An 18,639-nucleotide genomic window follows, 5' to 3' on the forward strand; every position below is an offset into this window, starting at 1 on the left:
GCTATTCGAGGTTTTTTCTGATTCCATATAAAACGAAGTATTGTTTTTTTTCAAGATCTTTAAAATATGACAGTGGAGCTTTAATAGGGAGTGCGTTGAAATTATATATTGCTTTTCCACCCAATACTTTCTTAATGGATTTGTGTGTGTGTGTGTTTTTTTGTCCAGAGCTATGTTTCCCTATCCCCAAAGGGTGTGTGTCTGAGTATCATGATAGGTCTGCAAGGATCAGAAGTTGAGCATAGACTCATAGTTCCCTTGTTTTCAGGCATGTACACCAGGATCAAAGACTTCATGGCTCCCCAACCCCCAGTTTCCCAACCTGCTAAAATGACAATTATTTTGTTTGTGCAGGCAGCAAAATTACATGTCAAGGAGATATTAAATAATGTATGGAACACTGTTAATTCAAGGACACCTGGGCTGAGACTGCAGTTGCATCATTCAGATGAAAATTGGGTTCCCCTAATGGTACAGGACAAAGAGACTCTGAAATATGTTCTTCATTAAAACGGTTAGATCTGTGGCCCTCTTGGCTTGTAGTTTTTCAGGGCTATTAAATGATCAGAGAAATTTACTGTCATGTAATAGCTTTTGAAATAGTGGGAACACAGTTTTTTCCGTTTTCAAACTATCTGAACCTCAGCTTTGTTGGATCTTCATTCCTTTTTTATGGAGTGAGGGGTTTACATATTTGTCTTCACAGTACATTAGCAAAGAGCTGCTGGGTTGTTTTCACAGAATTTTAAAAGCTGCAGTCACCAGTGGCCAAAGTATAAGCCAGAATTCTCCTGTTAGTAGCATGACGAAAGTCTCTCGCTGCAACATAATTTGTTCCAATTAGGAAATACAGTAAATTAGAAGTAGTTTTTCAGCCTTGAAATTGCTGGGTTTCTTTTAAAGTGTGTGCATGTGCACATGTGCTAACATGGCTAGATTGGGGCAGTGCCAACAGACTAGGGCACCGGCCCCATATGCCAGAGGTGGCAGGTTCAAACCCAGCCCCAGCCAAAAACTGCGCAAAAAAAAAAACAAAAAACCACCATGGCTAGATCAGATGTGCTGGCACACATTTCTCTGTATGCTAAGGTTAAAGGCTTTGAAGAGTCCATGGTGATGTCTCTGATATATAAGAACTGTTTTCCTCTCTGATGAGGAAAAAGTAGGTAGAGAGGAAAGTAAAGTTAGAAGAAAAGTAAAGATAAAATAATTAGGCAAAGCTAGGGTGAAAAATAGCTTTTTTACCAAAGTTATGTGGGAAGCATTGATATTGCTAGTCGGAAGGATGAATCTTGTCCGTTGAAGGGTGCTATGGCCCACTGTAGGTAGACTTTAGCCATCACTAGAAACACTTTTTAAATAATTTTAAAACTTTGTAGTTATAAATCTTACAGTGTCTTACAATTGATTTTCAAACGATTTGCAGTCAGCATAGTCAATAATTACCTTAAAACGTAGAGTTATATATCCTGCTGCTAAATGTCTTTACCTTTCTGTTTCTCTTATTCATAAACTAGGCAAGAAGCAAGGAAGATAGATGAGGCTTTTATTTTAATTTTCAATATCATCTCAGTTTGGAATGAATTCTTTGGGCTAAGTGCTGTACTCCTCAGAAGAAACTGCTGGTTTTTACAAGGTGGATTTTCAATGTAATGGGCTGTCTCCAGAGCCTAAAGAACTTTTAAAAATCCTCTTCATGTAGCATCTTTTAAGAATCTTCTTTCTAACCAGATTTATTAAAAGGTCTTAATGCTTTTATTCTTTTTATTTTTTTAGAGACAGAGTCTCACTCTTTTTTGCAGTTTTTGGCTGGGGCTGGGTTTGAACCTGCCACCTCCAGCGTATCGGGCCAGCGCCCTACTCCTTTGAACCACAGGTGCTGCCCTAGAGTCTCACTCTTGTCCAGCTAGAGTACAGTGGCATCATCATAACTCACAGCAACCTCAAACTCCTGGGCTCAGGGATTCTACTGCGTCAGCCTCCCAAGTAGCTGGCCCTATAGGCATGTGACCCCCAAGCTTGGCTAATTTTTCTTTTTAGTTTTTCTCTCCCTTCCCTGGTAGAGATAGGTGGTGGTGGTGGGGTGGGGGTGTCTTGTTCTTGGTTAGGCAAGTCTGGAACTCCTAAGCTCCAGTGATCTTCCCCCTTTGGCCTTCCAGGTGTCAATGCTTTTAGTGGCCTTGTGCTATTGGAAAGTCAGGACACTCAAACTTAACTTTTTAGGTACTCTGAGTAGATTGGGAGCCTGATGTTATCTTGAAGCCGTCTGCTGAGAAGTGAGGGCCTGATTCAGTACTGACACGGTACCAAAGTAAAAAATAATTAATTTCTGGAAGGACCGAACTATTTTTTCCCCTTATGAAAGTTATGTGGGCTTTTCATCTAGAAAATGGCAGTTAAGATAATTCAGACAAACAGCACTGAGGGTAAGCAAAAGTGCTTTCAAATTTTTATTAAAAGCATCAAAGAACTAATATGATGGTGAAGAAATATTGGGCAGAGTTGGAAGAGGATGGGAATCAAGCACCCAGGGCTGCTTTTATTCATTTATGTATTTGCAATTCATTCAGAAATACCTGAGATACTGAATTATGCTTTTGATAGTTGTGTGGGTCTGGGCCTGTGGAAGTCAGTCATTGGGGCTGGCCAAAGTTGGGGACAGTGATCAGTCACCCACTACTTTAAGCTGGAATCATGAAGAAGTATATCTTTACGTTAAGAGCAAACTGGTTTTGTGTCAATTGGGTGAATCAGACATAATGCTTTGAATTTTGGATTAAAGTAGACCCAGACTTATGATGCCTGATTGAAGGAATTTTCTGGAAAAAGATAGTATTGTAGGCTACAAGTTTCTCCTACAAATAAACTTTCAAATATACCATTCCACGAATGTAAATGAACAGAAATAACAGAACAGAAATGGATTTCACAGATACTTCACGTATCGGAATCATCAGGCATAGACAACAAAGCAACATGCTTACTACACTCAGAAATAAAGTCAGGCTGAAATTTTTGGCAGGGAACTAGAAACACATTACTTTCTTGCAGACCTTAAAATGGTAAATGAAAAACATATGCATACTATATAGCAATACATTTTAAATTGAAAAGATATGGACAAATTCTTAGAAAAACAACTTTTTGTAGCCGAGTGAGGAAGAAATATAAAACATGAATCTTTTAACCATTAAAGAAATTAAATTAGCAGTCAGTAGTCTTTTACAGAAAAGAATTTCAGTTCTAAATAGCTTCACTGAAAGCTGCGCATTCAAAGTTGAAATAATTCCTCATCTATAAACTATAAAGGGAAAAAAGGCTCTCTAATATATTTTAAGGCTAGCTAATCTTAAGGCTCAAAATTAACAAGTACAGTTTAAGAAAGTCAAATTATAGTGCAATCTCAACCATGAACAAAATTTCTAAATGAAATATGGGTAAAATAAAGCCAATAACATACTACAAGGGTAAATCACCATGACCTCGTTGGGTTTATACAAGGAATACAAGGTTGGTTTAACAGTGTAAAACCAGTAAGTGAAATCTGTCACATTCACAGGATAGAAAACATGATCATTTCAAAGATAAAGAAGATGAAGAGAAAAGATTCATAGTAAAATCTTAGTGAAATGAAAAATAGAACTTAAACATTTGATTTTTTTTCCCAAAAAAGTTTTCAAAAAGCCTACCCAAACATTGTGTTTAATTACAGCAAGTTAATGACTTTCCCTTTAAAATTAAGAACAAGACTAGAGTGCCTACTACATTCGCCTATATTTGTTTTTGTTGTGGATCCCGGCCAGTGCAGAAAGACAAGAAAAAGATAAGATATAAGGATTGCAAGGAGGAACTAAGATTGCAACTTATTTATGATCGTTTAAGTGGAAAATCTTAAGCTACTGGTCAGTGATTAAAATTCAGTTTTTTCCCATGAAAAAAATTTTATTTCTATGTGCTAGCCACAGTTAAATGTGAAAATAAAAGATTGCACCAAATACTAAGAAGGGATAAAGTGCCACAGAAAATTATAGAACACAGAAAAAGATACCCAGGGCAGTTGAAATTTTAAATAAGTTGTCATTGAGGTAATATCCCAGCAAAGTCGTAAAGAAGAAACTAGTCATGTGATTTCTGATGGAAGAGTATTGTAGCCAGGGAGAACAAGAAAGTGCAAAGGCCTTGAGGTAAGATTGTACCCACCACATTGGAGAAGATGCAGAGGCCAGTGTGGTTGAATTGGAGTCATGGGGAGAGAGGAATACAATGAAATTGGAGAGGTAATGGGTCTAGAGCTTGATGCCTTGGACTTAATGCCAGGATTTAAGTTTTCACTCTGCCGTGGGAGTCACCACAAGGTTTTAAACAGAATAGTAAAATCATCTTATATGACTCTTAAAATGATGGCCCTAGTCACTGTATTCACGAAGAGATTGTGGAGTGGGGGTAAAGGTGGGAAGCAACGAAACCTGTTAGAAGGATATTCTGTAATCTGTGCCAAGAGATGGGAGTGCATTGTTCCAGGACGGTAGTAATGAAGATGGTGGCTGTTGGATTCTGAGCGCATTTTGAAGAAATAGACTATAGGATTTATGGATGGATTAAAATTAGGTATGGAAGAAAGAGATGATCAACGAAAACTTAGAGGTTTGGGCCTCAATGACTAGAAGAATAGAGTCACCATCATTTAAGATGGGAAAGACAGCTGGCAGAGTAGGTAGGTTGGAAGTGTAGGTGTAGAACAGATCGGCAGCTGAATGGAAACTCTAACTCTCAACAGACATGTCTGAGCTAAAGATATAAATTTGGGAGTGTTGTTAGAAATTATTTATTGCCATGGGAACTAATGCTGTCAATCAGAGGGTGTTTTCAGTGAAAAGGCCAAAGACCTATATCAGAGGAAATTATGTAAAGAGAATGCAAGGATAAGTCACAGAATTCAAGAAGAGATTTGCAACATAGGTAATGGCACAGAACTACAAATCAATAAGAAAAACAGGCAACCAAAGGAAAGATAGTGAAAGACCTAGACTTTTCACAGAAGTGGACGACCAAACGACTACTGAACAGTGAAAAAGTACTCAACTTTCTTAGTAGTTTAGGAAGGATGAATTAAACTATAATATACAAAGATACTAATGAATTCACATGCAATGCTGGTAGAGAATGAAAATCATTACAACTCATATGAAAACAATTTGGCATTACCTAATTAAGTTGGAAATACTCATTCTCCACGACTGAGCAGTTCCACGTATTATGCGTACATGTGCACCAAATGTATAGAAGAATGTTCTTTGTGCCATTGATCATAATAATCAAAAACTAGAAATAACTCAAATGCCTGCCATTAGTAGAGAAGATAAATTGTGTACTCATCCAGTTAATATAAGGCCATAAAAATACCATAATTAGACTCAGTAACTTGTGAGTGAATCCTAAGTTGATTTAGCTGAAGCTAGAGAAGAAAGAATACAAAACCAAGCAAAAGTAATGTTTAGAAATACGTAGGTGGTTTAAAAGTTTTTTCTTTTTTTAAGAAAAAGGATGCAAGGAAGAGAATATCATAAGAATCCAGATATTGATTACTTTTAGGGATGAGGTGGCTGTGATCAGGAAGAGAGACGTGGGCTCTTGGGGAGCTGGTGATGTTAAATTTCTAGATTTGGATAGTGGTTGCTTGAGAGAACTGTATTAAAATCCTTCTTGGTATTCTGTATACTATAGCCTCTTTAACAGATTGATCCTATGTAATTTAAGTTCTACATCATAATGATCATCTTCATTGTTACTAATTCTATCAGCTTCTTAATGTTATTGTTTATACCTACCCAGTTTTGCTCATTCAGAGGCTTAATCTAGGGCAAATGCTCTACATGAAATGAAGGTGTTGTCATTTATCTGGTCAGTATTTGCATTCACAGGCATTTTCTAGGTGCTCTGGAGTAGAACCCTGGTCCCTGCAGTCCTAAAAGGGTGATTGTGAATTTGCCCAGGTTCTATAGGGTGGCAGCACGCTCAGGGGTGAGGGCCAGGTTTTGAAACTGAGATCTCAGTCTGAACCCTAGATTTACCCCTTACCTATGAGATGGCCTAAGCTGTGATTTCATTCTTTGCAAAGTACAGATAATAGTGTCTATTATTGAGTTAAGGTGATTAAGAACATTGATAGACATAAAGTACTAGAGACATAAGTGTCCTAAAGCATTAACTGCTTTAAGACACTTAATCGAAAAATACCATGAGATAGATGACATTAAACTGCACATGTACAATGGTGTGCTTGTCACAGCTTAAAGGAGGGGGCGTGCACATTATGCTGCGGGCCTGTGGGAAGGCCCTGTGGAAGTCTTTTGAGCCACCCCCCACTTTCAGTAAGTTGTTGGAGGGATTCAGGCCTTGTTTGCAGAGGCCCAGCACGAATGGGGCATGGGGCAGAGCAAGTGGCACTTTCTGTGAGAGTAGTCTGGCACAGCTAACAGGGGATAAGCACCTGGACCAGAGTGCTTCCTACAAGAACACAAGAATTTGGCCAAGGTGATGGGCAAATATATACACACATACATATATTTACATTTGTTTTTATATATATATATATATTTTTTTTTTTTTTTTTTAGGAAAGAGTCTCTAGAAAAAGACATTACTTTGCCTTAACCCCAGTCACCGTCACTCCCTTGCTTTGCCCATCCATTCTTTGTTTTCTGGATGCCTGAATCCTGAGGGCATTTATGGTTGCAGACCTTGGACTGTGACTTGGACTGAGTGTGAAAATAGCATGAAGGACAGCATGGGAATCTTCACACGGACTGGATTGTGGAAAGAGTTGAATGTTACTCCAATAAGCAGAGACTTAATATGTAGGTAGTAGGGAGCCACTGAAGGGTCTTGAAAGCAGGGCACTGATAATAGGGCTTGTCTGCTGGGATGATCAGCAGTGGACCTGGGGAGATCTAATAGGAGGCATTGGCAGTAGCCCCGTAAAGAAGAATAAAAGGGACCATGAGCACAGAAAGAAGAGTGTGTGTTTGACAGCTGCTGTGGAGGCCGACTTCATGTGCCTTGGTAACTGATGAGATGTGAGGCGTTGACCTAGAATAATGGTACCAGTAACAGGAGGGGAGGAGGTGGAAACAAGTGTGGGCCTAAGAGCACTTAGTGGTGAATTACTGAGTTTGAGGTGGGAGTCTGAATTTCTCCTTGGGCTTTTCAGTAAAACAGTTGAAAAGTTCGTCCTTGAGACACCATTGCTTTTTTGAAAGAGATTTTTAAACTTTTTTTTTGTTTGTTTGTTTTTGTAGAGACAGGGTCTCACTTTATGGCCCTCAGTAGAGTGCCGTGGCCTCACACAGCTCACAGCAACCTCCAACTCGTGGGCTTAAGCGATTCTCTTGCCTCAGCCTCCCGAGGAGCTGGGACTACAGGCGCCTGCCACAACGCCCGGCTATTTTTTGGTTGCAGTTTGGCCGGGGCCGGGTTTGAACCCGTCACCCTCGGTATATGGGGCTGGCGCCTTACGGACTGAGCCACAGGCGCCGCCCTGATTTTTAAACTTTTTTTAAAGCTAATATATTTTAATGACCTGCCAATTGTTTTTGATAATCTAATGACTCATCTGGTAGCGAAGTCTTGGTGGCCTTTGGTTTGGTCCAATGTAGTAGCTTTAGTCCTTGGTAGTTGTCGGTAAACCAAGGATGCTGGTTGCAGGACTGTGGGTAGTACATGAAGGGAGGTATTAATGTTGACTGATGAAAACAAAGATAGAGTATCTCAGGTTTATTTTCACATTGCCTTGTGAAAGCCGGGTCCTAGGGTTAGTGCCAGAAGCCTTACTTCCATTGGCAAGGGCTGGCTTGACAATAAGCCCAGCACACTTCGCATGGCCTGGAATTCAGCAGACCCACTGCAGGCTGCAGGGAGAGCTGGCTCAGCTGCCAACTTGCCTATGCACCTACACTGGCTGTTGGAGGTGCTTCTCCCAGGTGAGTGATTGTCAATGCCTGTCTCTACCTACTAGAAGGAAGTTTGGTGAGAATAAAGTCATTTGGTGCAGAATTCTTGAATCTTTTATATAAGAGGCTTGGTTCATTGAAGTGGTTCCAGAAAGCCTCCATAAATTATAAGGGCAACAATTATTGGTAATTGAATGATGCTTTAGGCTAGCATGCTTGAGATCAAATTAGTGCTGCACTTGTGTTTTTTAATGGGCTGGAAATTTGCTTTGGAATTCAATATATCATCAGTGAAAGAAATAAAAAAATGCTCAAGTTTTAGCACTTAAAATTTTAAAATGGTAGTGGTGTACATTTAAGCATAGAGTTGTATCTTTGCTTATGGCTTTTTCGGTTATATTAATATGTTTTTCTTACTGAACCCTAAGTAACGAACTTTTATTATATAACTCAATTCCACTGAAAACGTGACCTTCTAGGACAGTGGTTCTCAACCTTCCTCATGCCGTGACCCTTTAATACAGTTCCTCATGTCGTGGTGACCCCCAGCCATAAAATTATTTTTGTTACTACTTCATAATTGTAATTTTGCTGCTGTTATGAATTGTCATGTAAATGTCTGATATGCAGGAGACCCCCAAAGGGGTCGCCACCCTCAGGTTGAGAACCACGGTCTAGGGGATCATCTGTTATACTGTAATGTGATTCTGGTTTTGCCAGGATTTTTTCCTCTTTGTTAGCATTAACAATGTATTTGTGTTACACAAATAAAGGCTATAAAACTACTCTAAAACCTTTGAGATTGACTATAAAATTCTGATCTTGAAAACCAACTCTTTACTCTGCCTGAGCGTTTAGCTTTAGATATATTTAAGACAAACACATGTGTTTTATTTCAAACATAACAATTGATTTTATGTTTTATTTTTACATTTGTGGTGTCAAGGGCTACAGCTTTACAATAAGCAGGTAGATTTAGGGTGTTGCTTCAAGCCATGGTGGGGTCAGGTTGCTTGATTTTACATGGTATTTGATTAAAACAATTTCTGGATTTTTCTCAGGCAAACTGTATAAGGCAAACTTAATAGCTCCTCAAGGTCCCTGCCCCTGCTTATTGCCATCTCTCCTGGGTATATCTTAACTCTCATCTCATGAGGGTTTTTTTGGGGGGGTGGGTATAAGGCTGGGGCACTTTCTGTATTTCTGTTTTTCCTTTTATTACTAGGTTTCTTTGTTCCGGGGAAAAACCATATTTTTTGTTTCTAATGCTCCATTCAGGAACTCCATGCCCTGCTTCTGTTGGGTGTCATCTGAGGTGGGGCAGGACAGAGCCAGCAGCAGAGCTGTTCATTTCTGTTCTCTCTTTTGGGGAATGATGAAAACTGTGAATCTTGAGCAAACAGAGTTAGATGTCAGATCTAACTTGATATTAGAGCTTGATATTTTCCAAATGCATTAGTATAACTCAGGGACCTTACGTGAGTTCTGGTAATGACAGCTTTACCATCAAGTTTTCCTGAGGATATCACTCTAGAGAGGAAAAAGCCTCCTAAAATAGAGAGCTTTTATAGCCTTTATTACCAGTTCAATCTGTGGTCTTAAAGGAAGTACCTAGTCAGCTACTGACAGTGTTAGACCATCTGTCTAAATATGAATATTTTCCTGCAAGCCAATCAGAGTCTTACCTTTCCTCAGATTAACATTCTGTGACAAATGCTGCTTAGTAGGTAGGAGGTTTTTCAGTGTTAGAGTGCATCCTTTATTGCTTTAATTTACCTGAGGATGCAAATATAATGCTTTAAAAAAAAAAAAAAAGGAGGGGACTTTTTTCAAATAAAAATGGTAGCTATTGAAAACACAGCTACTGTATTAAAAAAATCTTTATGCAAATGGTTTAAAGGTTCTAAGGCTCAATTTTATCATCTCTCTTAAACTAGCAGATACCATTTCAGCATAGTGTTCATGAACTGTTTCCAACAGGGATGATATCTTAATGTGGATTTTGCTTGCAGGTAGCACAACACCTGCAGATAGAAGATGTAGCACGTGTTTATTAAATGAAAGTCTTAGATTCAGATGTACATGCTTTGCTGGTTTTTTTCCTCATAAGTGATACTAGTTCCATTGGGGTCTTTTGTGTCTGAAGTGCTGGGAACTCTTTGTTCTTTGTCGATTCTTCTTAGTTTTTTAATTGCTGCTTGGTCTTGCAGAACTTGGGTTTTAAAAAGCTAGCTAAAAATAAGACTTACCACTGTAAGCACCTTCTCACACCTGCTTTTTCCTGGGTCCCTGCAAGTTTGACCAGATTTTTTTTTTTTTTTTTGTTAAACTTCCACATTAAAAACAGTTGGAGGGAAAACATCATCTGTTTAGTCGACATTTCCAGTGTTGGAAGACTATGTCAGATTTAAAGCTTTTTTTTTTTTTTAATTGAGTGTGTTTTCAGAGCAGTGGACATTGTCAAGTGTGGTCAGCTGTAGCCATTTTGAAGTTGATCAGGCCCAGCTGAGCTTTCTCAGTGGTCCATTGCACGTAATGGAGGGCTTACAAAAGTTTACCAAGAGACATCATATCCCCTGGGCAAGCACTCACAACTCATTTTTTCCTAGGAGTGTGAGGCATTAGTGGGTAGCGGAGTCTGAAGGTGACTTCTCTTGGGTTTGCTCAGTGATAGAGTGAGAGAACAGTGGTTTGGTACTGCTGCTTCCCAGCTGTATTGCCTTGGTCCAGTCACCTGCTTTGTCCCATTTTAATGTGGAGATGCTCATGCCTACGTTAATGCATGTGAGGAACTTTGGGTACAGTGTCTGCCCAAAGAAAGTTCTGAATGTAAAATTAGGGAGCAGTGCAAAAATAATAAAACTTTGTATGCTTTTTCCCCCCTTTTTAAATCACTGTCGCTTAGTCTCTCCTGGGTTCTGAAACATGGAGCCAGCCCCTGCCATCAATCAACAAAAGCTCCCAATGAGAATGGTAGAAGTAATGCGTGGTTATTAACGAGAACCCGGGGTTGTCCTGTGTCCAATGGATTTCTTCTGTTCTTTGTTGAAGGTTGAAGTAATCTTTAAAGTTTCTCTTGTAATGACACCATTATCTTACCTTCTGATTGCATAACTAAGAGACTTTTGGTTTTAGGGAAGATATAGAAGGTGTGTTATATGATCTTTTCATGAAAACATCAATTGTACTGATTTTTGCCAAGGTTAAAACGTGCTTACTTGTACATTGGGAATAACGTTTTCTGGATAATTTACTAAGTATATTTTGTGATGGTGGCAACTCTATCTGCTCACATTATGGCAATCTGAGTAAATTGCAAGTCATTTAATAAAAACCGATGGTGTGAAATTTCTGGGGTTTTCTTAATTTATAAATTTGCATGCTCATGATGTAAGACTTAAAAGGTACCGAAGAGTATTCGTTGAAAAGTAAGTTTTCTTCCCATTCCCTGTGTTTTTGGTTATAAGTTAGAAGAACCAGTTTAGGAACAGGTTACCAGGTATACACTTATGGATGTGAGCAGAAATGAGAAACGTAACTTTTGTGCCACTTAGATTATTGTGATCGCCTTTTAGAGCCAGTGTTTCCATGGCATTTGGGTTTCTTGATTTCCACATCTGTGGTTTGTTTTTGTTTTTGTTTTGTCATTTTCCAGTTGCAACATGAGAAAGCTGAACTAGAACAGCATCTTGAACAGGAGCAGGAATTTCAGGTCAACAAACTGATGAAGAAAATTAAAAAACTGGAGAATGATACCATTTCTAAGCAACTTACATTAGAACAGGTAAGCATCTATACTTCTTCCTATACATTATTTTTTCTCATTATCAGCTTATTCTTTTAAGCCTTAGGATGCTTCAGCCTTTCCTCCCCACAGTGGGGACTTCATTTTTGTATTGAGAGGCTTACACATGTCCTATCGTTGTCTCACACACTTTCTCTATTTTTTAAATCACTGTTAATAAATTTTCAGGAGATGTGTTGTAATGTACTGATTTATAGCAGGAAATGTCAGGTTCCTTTTTGCAAACAAAGCAGGATTAAACAATATCTTTAAACCACAGAATAGTTTCTATGAAAGTTCCTGAGACAGTGTTGGTATGGAACTAAAACTTTTCTTTCAGAGATTCTTCTTCTTTTTTTTTAGAGACAGAGTCTCACTTTATTGACCTCGGTAGAGTCCTGTGGCATCACAGCTCACAGCAACCTCCAACTCCTGGGCTTAGGCAATTCTCTTGACTCAGCCTCCCGAGTAGCTGGGACTACAGGCACCCCGCAACAATGCCCGGCTATTTTTTGTTGCACTTTGGCCAGGGCTGGGTTCAAACCTGCCATACTCGGTATATGGGGCCAGCGCCCAACCCACTGAGCCATAGGCGCCGACCCTTTTAGAGGTTCTTTAGAACATATTTCTTCTTTGAATTATTGACAACTTAATATGAACTTTATCTTCTCCCAACTAAACTTGTCACTGTAGATGTGGAATCATAGACTTGATAACTCATCATGCGCTAGCTACAATGAGATCATTCTATGACCTTGAATTAACTTCATTAACTTCTCTGGGCCCAAATTCTCCGTGCATAAATAGAGCAGGACAGACTAAAATCAGAAATGGCAAACTTAAAAAGATACAAAAGGTGGGAAGTATTAGTACATAATCCCTTTGTTGTTTCCTGGCAGACTTTGGTATGTGATCATAGTACTTGCTTTGGGGGGTCCAAGTGGACTGTACACACACTTTATCCCACATAGAATTGGGGACATCTATTAACTATTCATCCAAGTTGGTGTGTCAGGCTATGGTACTTGTTTCCCCTAGCCTCCAAGTTCATTTTCTCTAATGCTTTATCTCCACTCTAGTGACCTATTTTCCCAGTGGTAAGTTAGTTTTAAGAGGCTGACCATCACGTTCTGCTACCTGGGTTTCCAAATAAAACTCGACTGTAGGTTGAGATCTTCCAGCTCTCATCCTTGATTGCCTTTGTGATGGTTTGCATAAGCCTTTCACTCAAACTTGTCTAATTTATCTCAAAATTAGTCATCTTAGTCCATGCTGATTGGTTGATCACTCTTAGAACTGCTCCAGTTTCAACATCTTTACCTGAAAATGAAACAGTGATGGTACCATATGGTTGAAAGGAAAGTTGGAATTTGTTTTAAACTAATGCTGACATTAGTTATTCATCTTATTCATGTATCTTCTATCTAGTTTGTTTTTTTTGAAGCTGGGCACAGTGGCTCATGCCTGTAATCCTAGAGCTCTAGTAGGCCGAGGCAGGTGCATCCCTTGAGCAAGAGCAAGACCGCGTCTATACAAAAAGTAAAAAAATTAGCCCAGCTTTGTGGAGGGCACCTGCAGTCCCAGCTACTTGGGAGGCCGAGACAAGAGGAACACTTGAACCCAAGAGTTTGAGGTTGCTGTGAGCCATGACGCCACAGTACTCTACCCTGGGCAACAGAATGAGACTGTCTTTAAAAAAAAAATTATCCCTTCCATGTAAAGGAATTAAAAAATTCTGTTTTCAAGGGTTGGCTATTTTATACATACCTAAGGTAATCTATTTTACTATTCATGTAAATGTAATGTTTACATTTAAAAGATATCCTCTCCCACCCTAAGCCCTGCCATTTTAAAAACATTTTATTCCAAAGTTTATCTGTTTAATTCCTAGGATAGGCAATAACTCCAGATCTGTTTAAATTAAGCTTTGAGAATTCTTATTCAGGTATTTGTTACTGGTACTTGCTAATCAAGAGTTAACCAGAGGGAAATTCTGACAGTGGTTGGTATTGGGGGGAACTTTGTCAATGTTTTAAATACCTTCTTGCTGGTATTTTGTTCACAGGCTTCTTTCTAAAGGAGACTTTGAGACTGGGGCTGTGACCCGGAGGGTTCAGCTCTGGCCACAAGGGGGAGGTAGTGGCCTAGCATCTGAGGGGCAGCTGATCCTGCATCCAGTTCCCTCAGAGAGAGGGGACCAGCCGCCTCAGCATCTTAAGGCCCTTTGCAGACTTCAGAACTGAACCTCTTTAAAATGAAGTCCAAGGTGGATATCCTCTGTACCATGTTAATTACTTAGTAAATCTTTAGCCTTATTCCAGACCTCAACAGTAAAGAAAAGGATTGCCACCATGAAAGATATGCATTACAAAGCCGCTTGCTAGAAGTAATCTTCAGATCCAGCATACCAAGCCATGTTTTAGTTAAAATTAAGGAATATAACATCATCATAAAATTTCCCCCTTTTGTTTTGGGTATATCCAGAATGATTAAATATTGAGGATTTTATTCTGTATTTTATTTTAAATAGAAATAATTTTAGTCAGTATTTAGGGGGAAGGTTTATTTTTTCCCTCAAGTAGAAATAAATCTAAGTGTCATGAATGGGTATGATTTGATAGGTTCTTAGAGTTGTCTTTTGGGATTATCACCTGTACTATATGACATGCTATGTTGTAGCCTGTATTATAAAGCATATCCTTATACTGTATGTTGCAGAAGAACAAAGACATGTACTACACTATGCATTGTGACAGCGTGTGTGGTATGTGCGTACGCTATGCACTGTGATAGCGTGCGCGGCGTGTGCGTACGTGCGCTGTGATAGCGTGCGCGGCGTGTGCGTACACTATGCATTGCCTTTGCTCGTAATACATATTTGACAATCAACATTTTAACTACAGTCCCTCTGAGGCAGTTATCCTGTGTGCCCCCATATGTGTAGCTCTGCTTTGTTAGGACAGTTTAAGTGGAGATTTGGGTGTGCAAATAGAAAGGTGGTTGTTTGTACTTAGAAGGTAGGACAGTGTAACATTCAGGGCCTAGACACCCAAAAGGAACCCAGTATGAACCCATTTCCTCTGCTTAATCTTTTAACAGCTCTAGTGAGGTATAGTATACATATCATACAATTTACCCATTTTAAAATGTACAGTCCAGTAGTTTTTAGTATATTCGGAGTTGTGCTTTGATCACCACAATCAATTTTAGGACATTGCATGATCTCAAGAAGAAACCCCATACTCTTCACCTGTCACCCTAAACACCTGTTCTCCTTAGACAATCACTATTCTACCTTGTGTCTATATATTTGCCTATTCTGGACATTTCACATAAATGGAGTCATGTGATATGTGGTCTTCGGTGACAGGCTCCTTTCATTTAGCGAAATGTTTTCATCCCTGTTGTATATCTGTACTACTTTCCTTTTTTCTGGCCAATTTTCTGTTGTCTGCATATAGCACATATTATATATCCATTTATCATTTGATGGAGATTTGGGTTGTTTCTACCTTTTGGCTGTTGTGAATAATGCTGCTTTGAACATTCATGTATAATTTCTTGTGTAGACATGTTATCGTTTTTATTAGATTTATTTAGGAGTGAAATTGCCAGGTCATGTAATTATTTTAAAAATTATACAAAATAAAATTTTAAAATCTGTATTTTGCACATAGTAGGTTGAACCTTTCTCCAGAAAGGATGTTGGAAGGTATTCTGCCAGGGACTTGAGTTGGCTATAACATGTTTGTTTTGAAGGTATAGCTTGGGTTATCTTGGTTTTTAAGTAAGCACCTTTCTATTATCTGTGAAGCATAACTTAACTGGGTTCAAGACTCAGGCTTAATTTCTTCCTAGGTAAGCCCCAGTTAACTCTCGTGCCAGAAGGCCCTCATTGTAAATATATCTTACCAAAGTTAGGCCGTTAGCATGGACGTTTTCTAGGAAAATGAAGTGTTGCTTGTTACTTGAACCTCAGGTATCTGACCACCTTCCTTGCACTGATGATCTGTCTCTTTAGTTTATGGATCTTCATTTGTGCATGTGTTTATGCCTGTATAGGTCACTTGTCACCTGGCCCCTTGGACTTTGTTTTTTACAAAAAAAGGCTGGCTATTGATGCAATTTTATGGCATGAATCCCGCATTAATTCAGCGCACCTGTATCACATGCCTGCTGTGTGTCACAGACTCTTAAGAAAGGTAATGAAAAGGTCCTTGGCCTTTTGGAACCTGGTCCAGGAAGACCAGAGATGAGAGATGTGTTGGGAGCAGCATTCCCACCGCAGCATAGCAGCCCTCTAACCAGGGGAGAGTGCCTGCAGCTACCCCTAAACGGATGCAGAAGGAAACACTGGTTGGGTGAGTGAGTCCACCATGTTTCAGGGAAGGAGAAATGGGAGAGGAGAGAGAAAGGAGAGGGAAGATAGGCAGCAAAAACTGGTTGCTAGCACTAGAGAGTAGCAGATGCTAAGAGCAGAGGGGCGTGGAGAGAGAAGGGCTCTGGGCTGCTGCTGGGTGGTGTTCTGAGGGCTTAAGCTTGAACTTACAAGAGGTAGGCGTGTAGCTGTATCGGGGCTTGTGTAGGCCCAGGGCTCTCGCCCAGTGGTTTCTTTCAGCCTCTAGACAACATCAGAGGACTCTGGATGCTTGATGAGAGCCCAGCTTCCAGAGGCAGTGCGGGGAGGACCACCACAGTCCCAGTACCCCTCAACCAGCTACAGTCACAACACGTCGGAGTCTGGGATTTAAAACGATGAATATGAATCCTCAGAACAAGATTTTGTGTTTGTGTATTCTCTTAATAAAGTAGGGAAATGTGTAGTGTTTTTTAAGCTCTCTTAAGAAGAAAAGGAGGTTTTAAGTTTCCAGCCCTTAGAACAGTGGCTCCTAGAGTGCTAAAAACAGTCAGCAGTGGTGTTAAGGACACAAGGTGGCATTTCAGTTTTACTTGTCAAGAAGGGTATTTCATTGAAAATATGAACCAAACTGGCATCACAACCAGCCCCCCCACAGTTCTGATGCTACTTATTTTAGTAGCTTCAGCAATCAGCTCTTGTGAGTTACACAGAGAATCTGTATCTGTGTGACTTATGCAACTGTGAACTGAGTGCCTGGTGACTCATGTCAGGTTTGCCTTCATGAGTTTTTTGTTTCTTTTGCTTTGGTACGGAACAAGATGTTTTTTTTTTTTTAAGTTCACAGGTAGTATGGCCATACTGGATCTTGTTTAGACTTCACTCATGCTAATCTGCCCTTGCAAATCCTGGCAGCAAGAAGTACCTGTCGAAATAGTGCTGGGTAAAGCACCTGCTGACTCCCATGTGCCATTTTGAAAACACAAGGAATGTTTTCAAACATTTGCAGTTGCATTAAGGGTCAGTTGCATGGAGGAGATGAAATTTAGTCACCACCATGCATGCTTTCAAGTCTGGTTTTAAATACTAAGCCTGAGTTATGGAACTTTGCTACCTTTGTTAAATTAAGTGTTAGCATTTTATTTCTTTTCTTTTTTTTTTTTTTTTTGAGACAGTCTTACTATGTCACCCTCTGTAGAGTGCTGTAGTGTCACAGCTCACAGCAACCTCAAGTCACTCAAGCAGTTCTCTTCCCTCAGTCTCCCAAGTAGCTGGGACTACAGGCACCCACCACAATGCTTGGCTATTTTTTGTTGCAGTTGTCATTGTTGTTTAGCTGGCCCGAGCCGGGTTTGAACCTGCCAGCCTTGGTGTATGTGGCTGGCGCCGTAACCACTGTGCTGCAGGCACCCAGCCATAAATGTTTGCATTTTAAAATTAGTTTGTTGCTCTTAAAGTGTGGAAACAAGTACAAAAAGTTCAAAAATGAAGGAAAAAATTACCTAGATGGCAGTCCCCAGAACAACTGTTTATTTTTTCTTTTTCATTTTTTCTTTTGTCTCCTCCTCCTTTTTAAAAAATGCTATGTGTTTCCCTGCTTTTTATTTTTTTTTTTGTAATAAAACATTATAGCCTGTGTCTGCACATGTAGATAAGCTGTATTTGAGTGCAGGCAGGCATAATTAGTAAACCCCGAAGTCAACTTGGTGAGAAGTTGATATTAGCAAGTCCTTGATATTTTGGTCAGTTGAAAAGCTTGGGTATGAGCATTGTACCTACTGTTTTTCAGGAGAGGTGGGAAAGAAACCTCAAATCATAACTGAAAAATAAATGAGATTTTTTTTTTTTTTTTGTAGAGACAGAGTCTCACTTTATGGCCCTCTGTAGAGTGCCGTGGCCTCACACAGCTCACAGCAACCTCCAACTCCTGGGCTTAAGCGATTCTCTTGCCTCAGCCTCCCGAGTAGCTGGGACTACAGGCGCCCGCCACAACGCCTGGCTATTTTTTTTTTTGGTTGCAGTTCAGCCGGGGGCCAGATTTGAACCTGCCACCCTTGGTATCTGGGGCCGGCGCCTTACTGACTAAGCCACAGGCGCCACCCCAATAAATGAGATTTTTTTTGTACCTTGGAAGTGAGCAAACTAGGATCAATACCCCATACCCAAAAGAAGCTTCATTAGGCTCTCTGTTGAATTGATTTGATTTGTTTTGCACTCAGGGAGTTGTTGAGACATCTGAAGCCAACCGGGAGGTCCCGCCTCCAGACCCTGTGAGATTAGTCTGAAGCTCCTTCAGGGGACAGGATATGTCTGTCTGTGGGACATGAAGAAAAAAAAAATCCCCCAGAATTCCTTTCCTAGATTTCATTTCAATTAAATAGAAAAACTTGCTGTTTTATCTTGTTAAGGTTGATTTTGAAGCATCAGATAATCCTTGCCATGTGGATCAATTTGCCTAGATGATGATACATGATGGGGGGTGTAGGGTATGGGGCTCAAAATGTATTTCCTGTGTAAAAGGAGAGGCACCTTGTCTCAATCCACCATGGT

General features: G+C 39.8%; 1 protein-coding gene across 1 annotated transcript in view; it reads left to right on the plus strand.

Moving 5' to 3' along the window:
* Nucleotides 1-18,639, plus strand: part of CCDC6 (coiled-coil domain containing 6) — a 119,103-nt gene that overhangs the window by 62,071 nt on the left and 38,393 nt on the right. The window contains exon 3 of the mRNA XM_053584907.1: nucleotides 11,604-11,732. Coding sequence (XP_053440882.1) covers nucleotides 11,604-11,732 — 129 coding nt within the window. The remainder of the gene's footprint in view (nucleotides 1-11,603; nucleotides 11,733-18,639) is intronic.

The sequence above is a fragment of the Nycticebus coucang genome, chromosome 3 (assembly GCF_027406575.1).
Source record: "Nycticebus coucang isolate mNycCou1 chromosome 3, mNycCou1.pri, whole genome shotgun sequence".
NCBI lineage: Eukaryota > Metazoa > Chordata > Mammalia > Primates > Lorisidae > Nycticebus > Nycticebus coucang.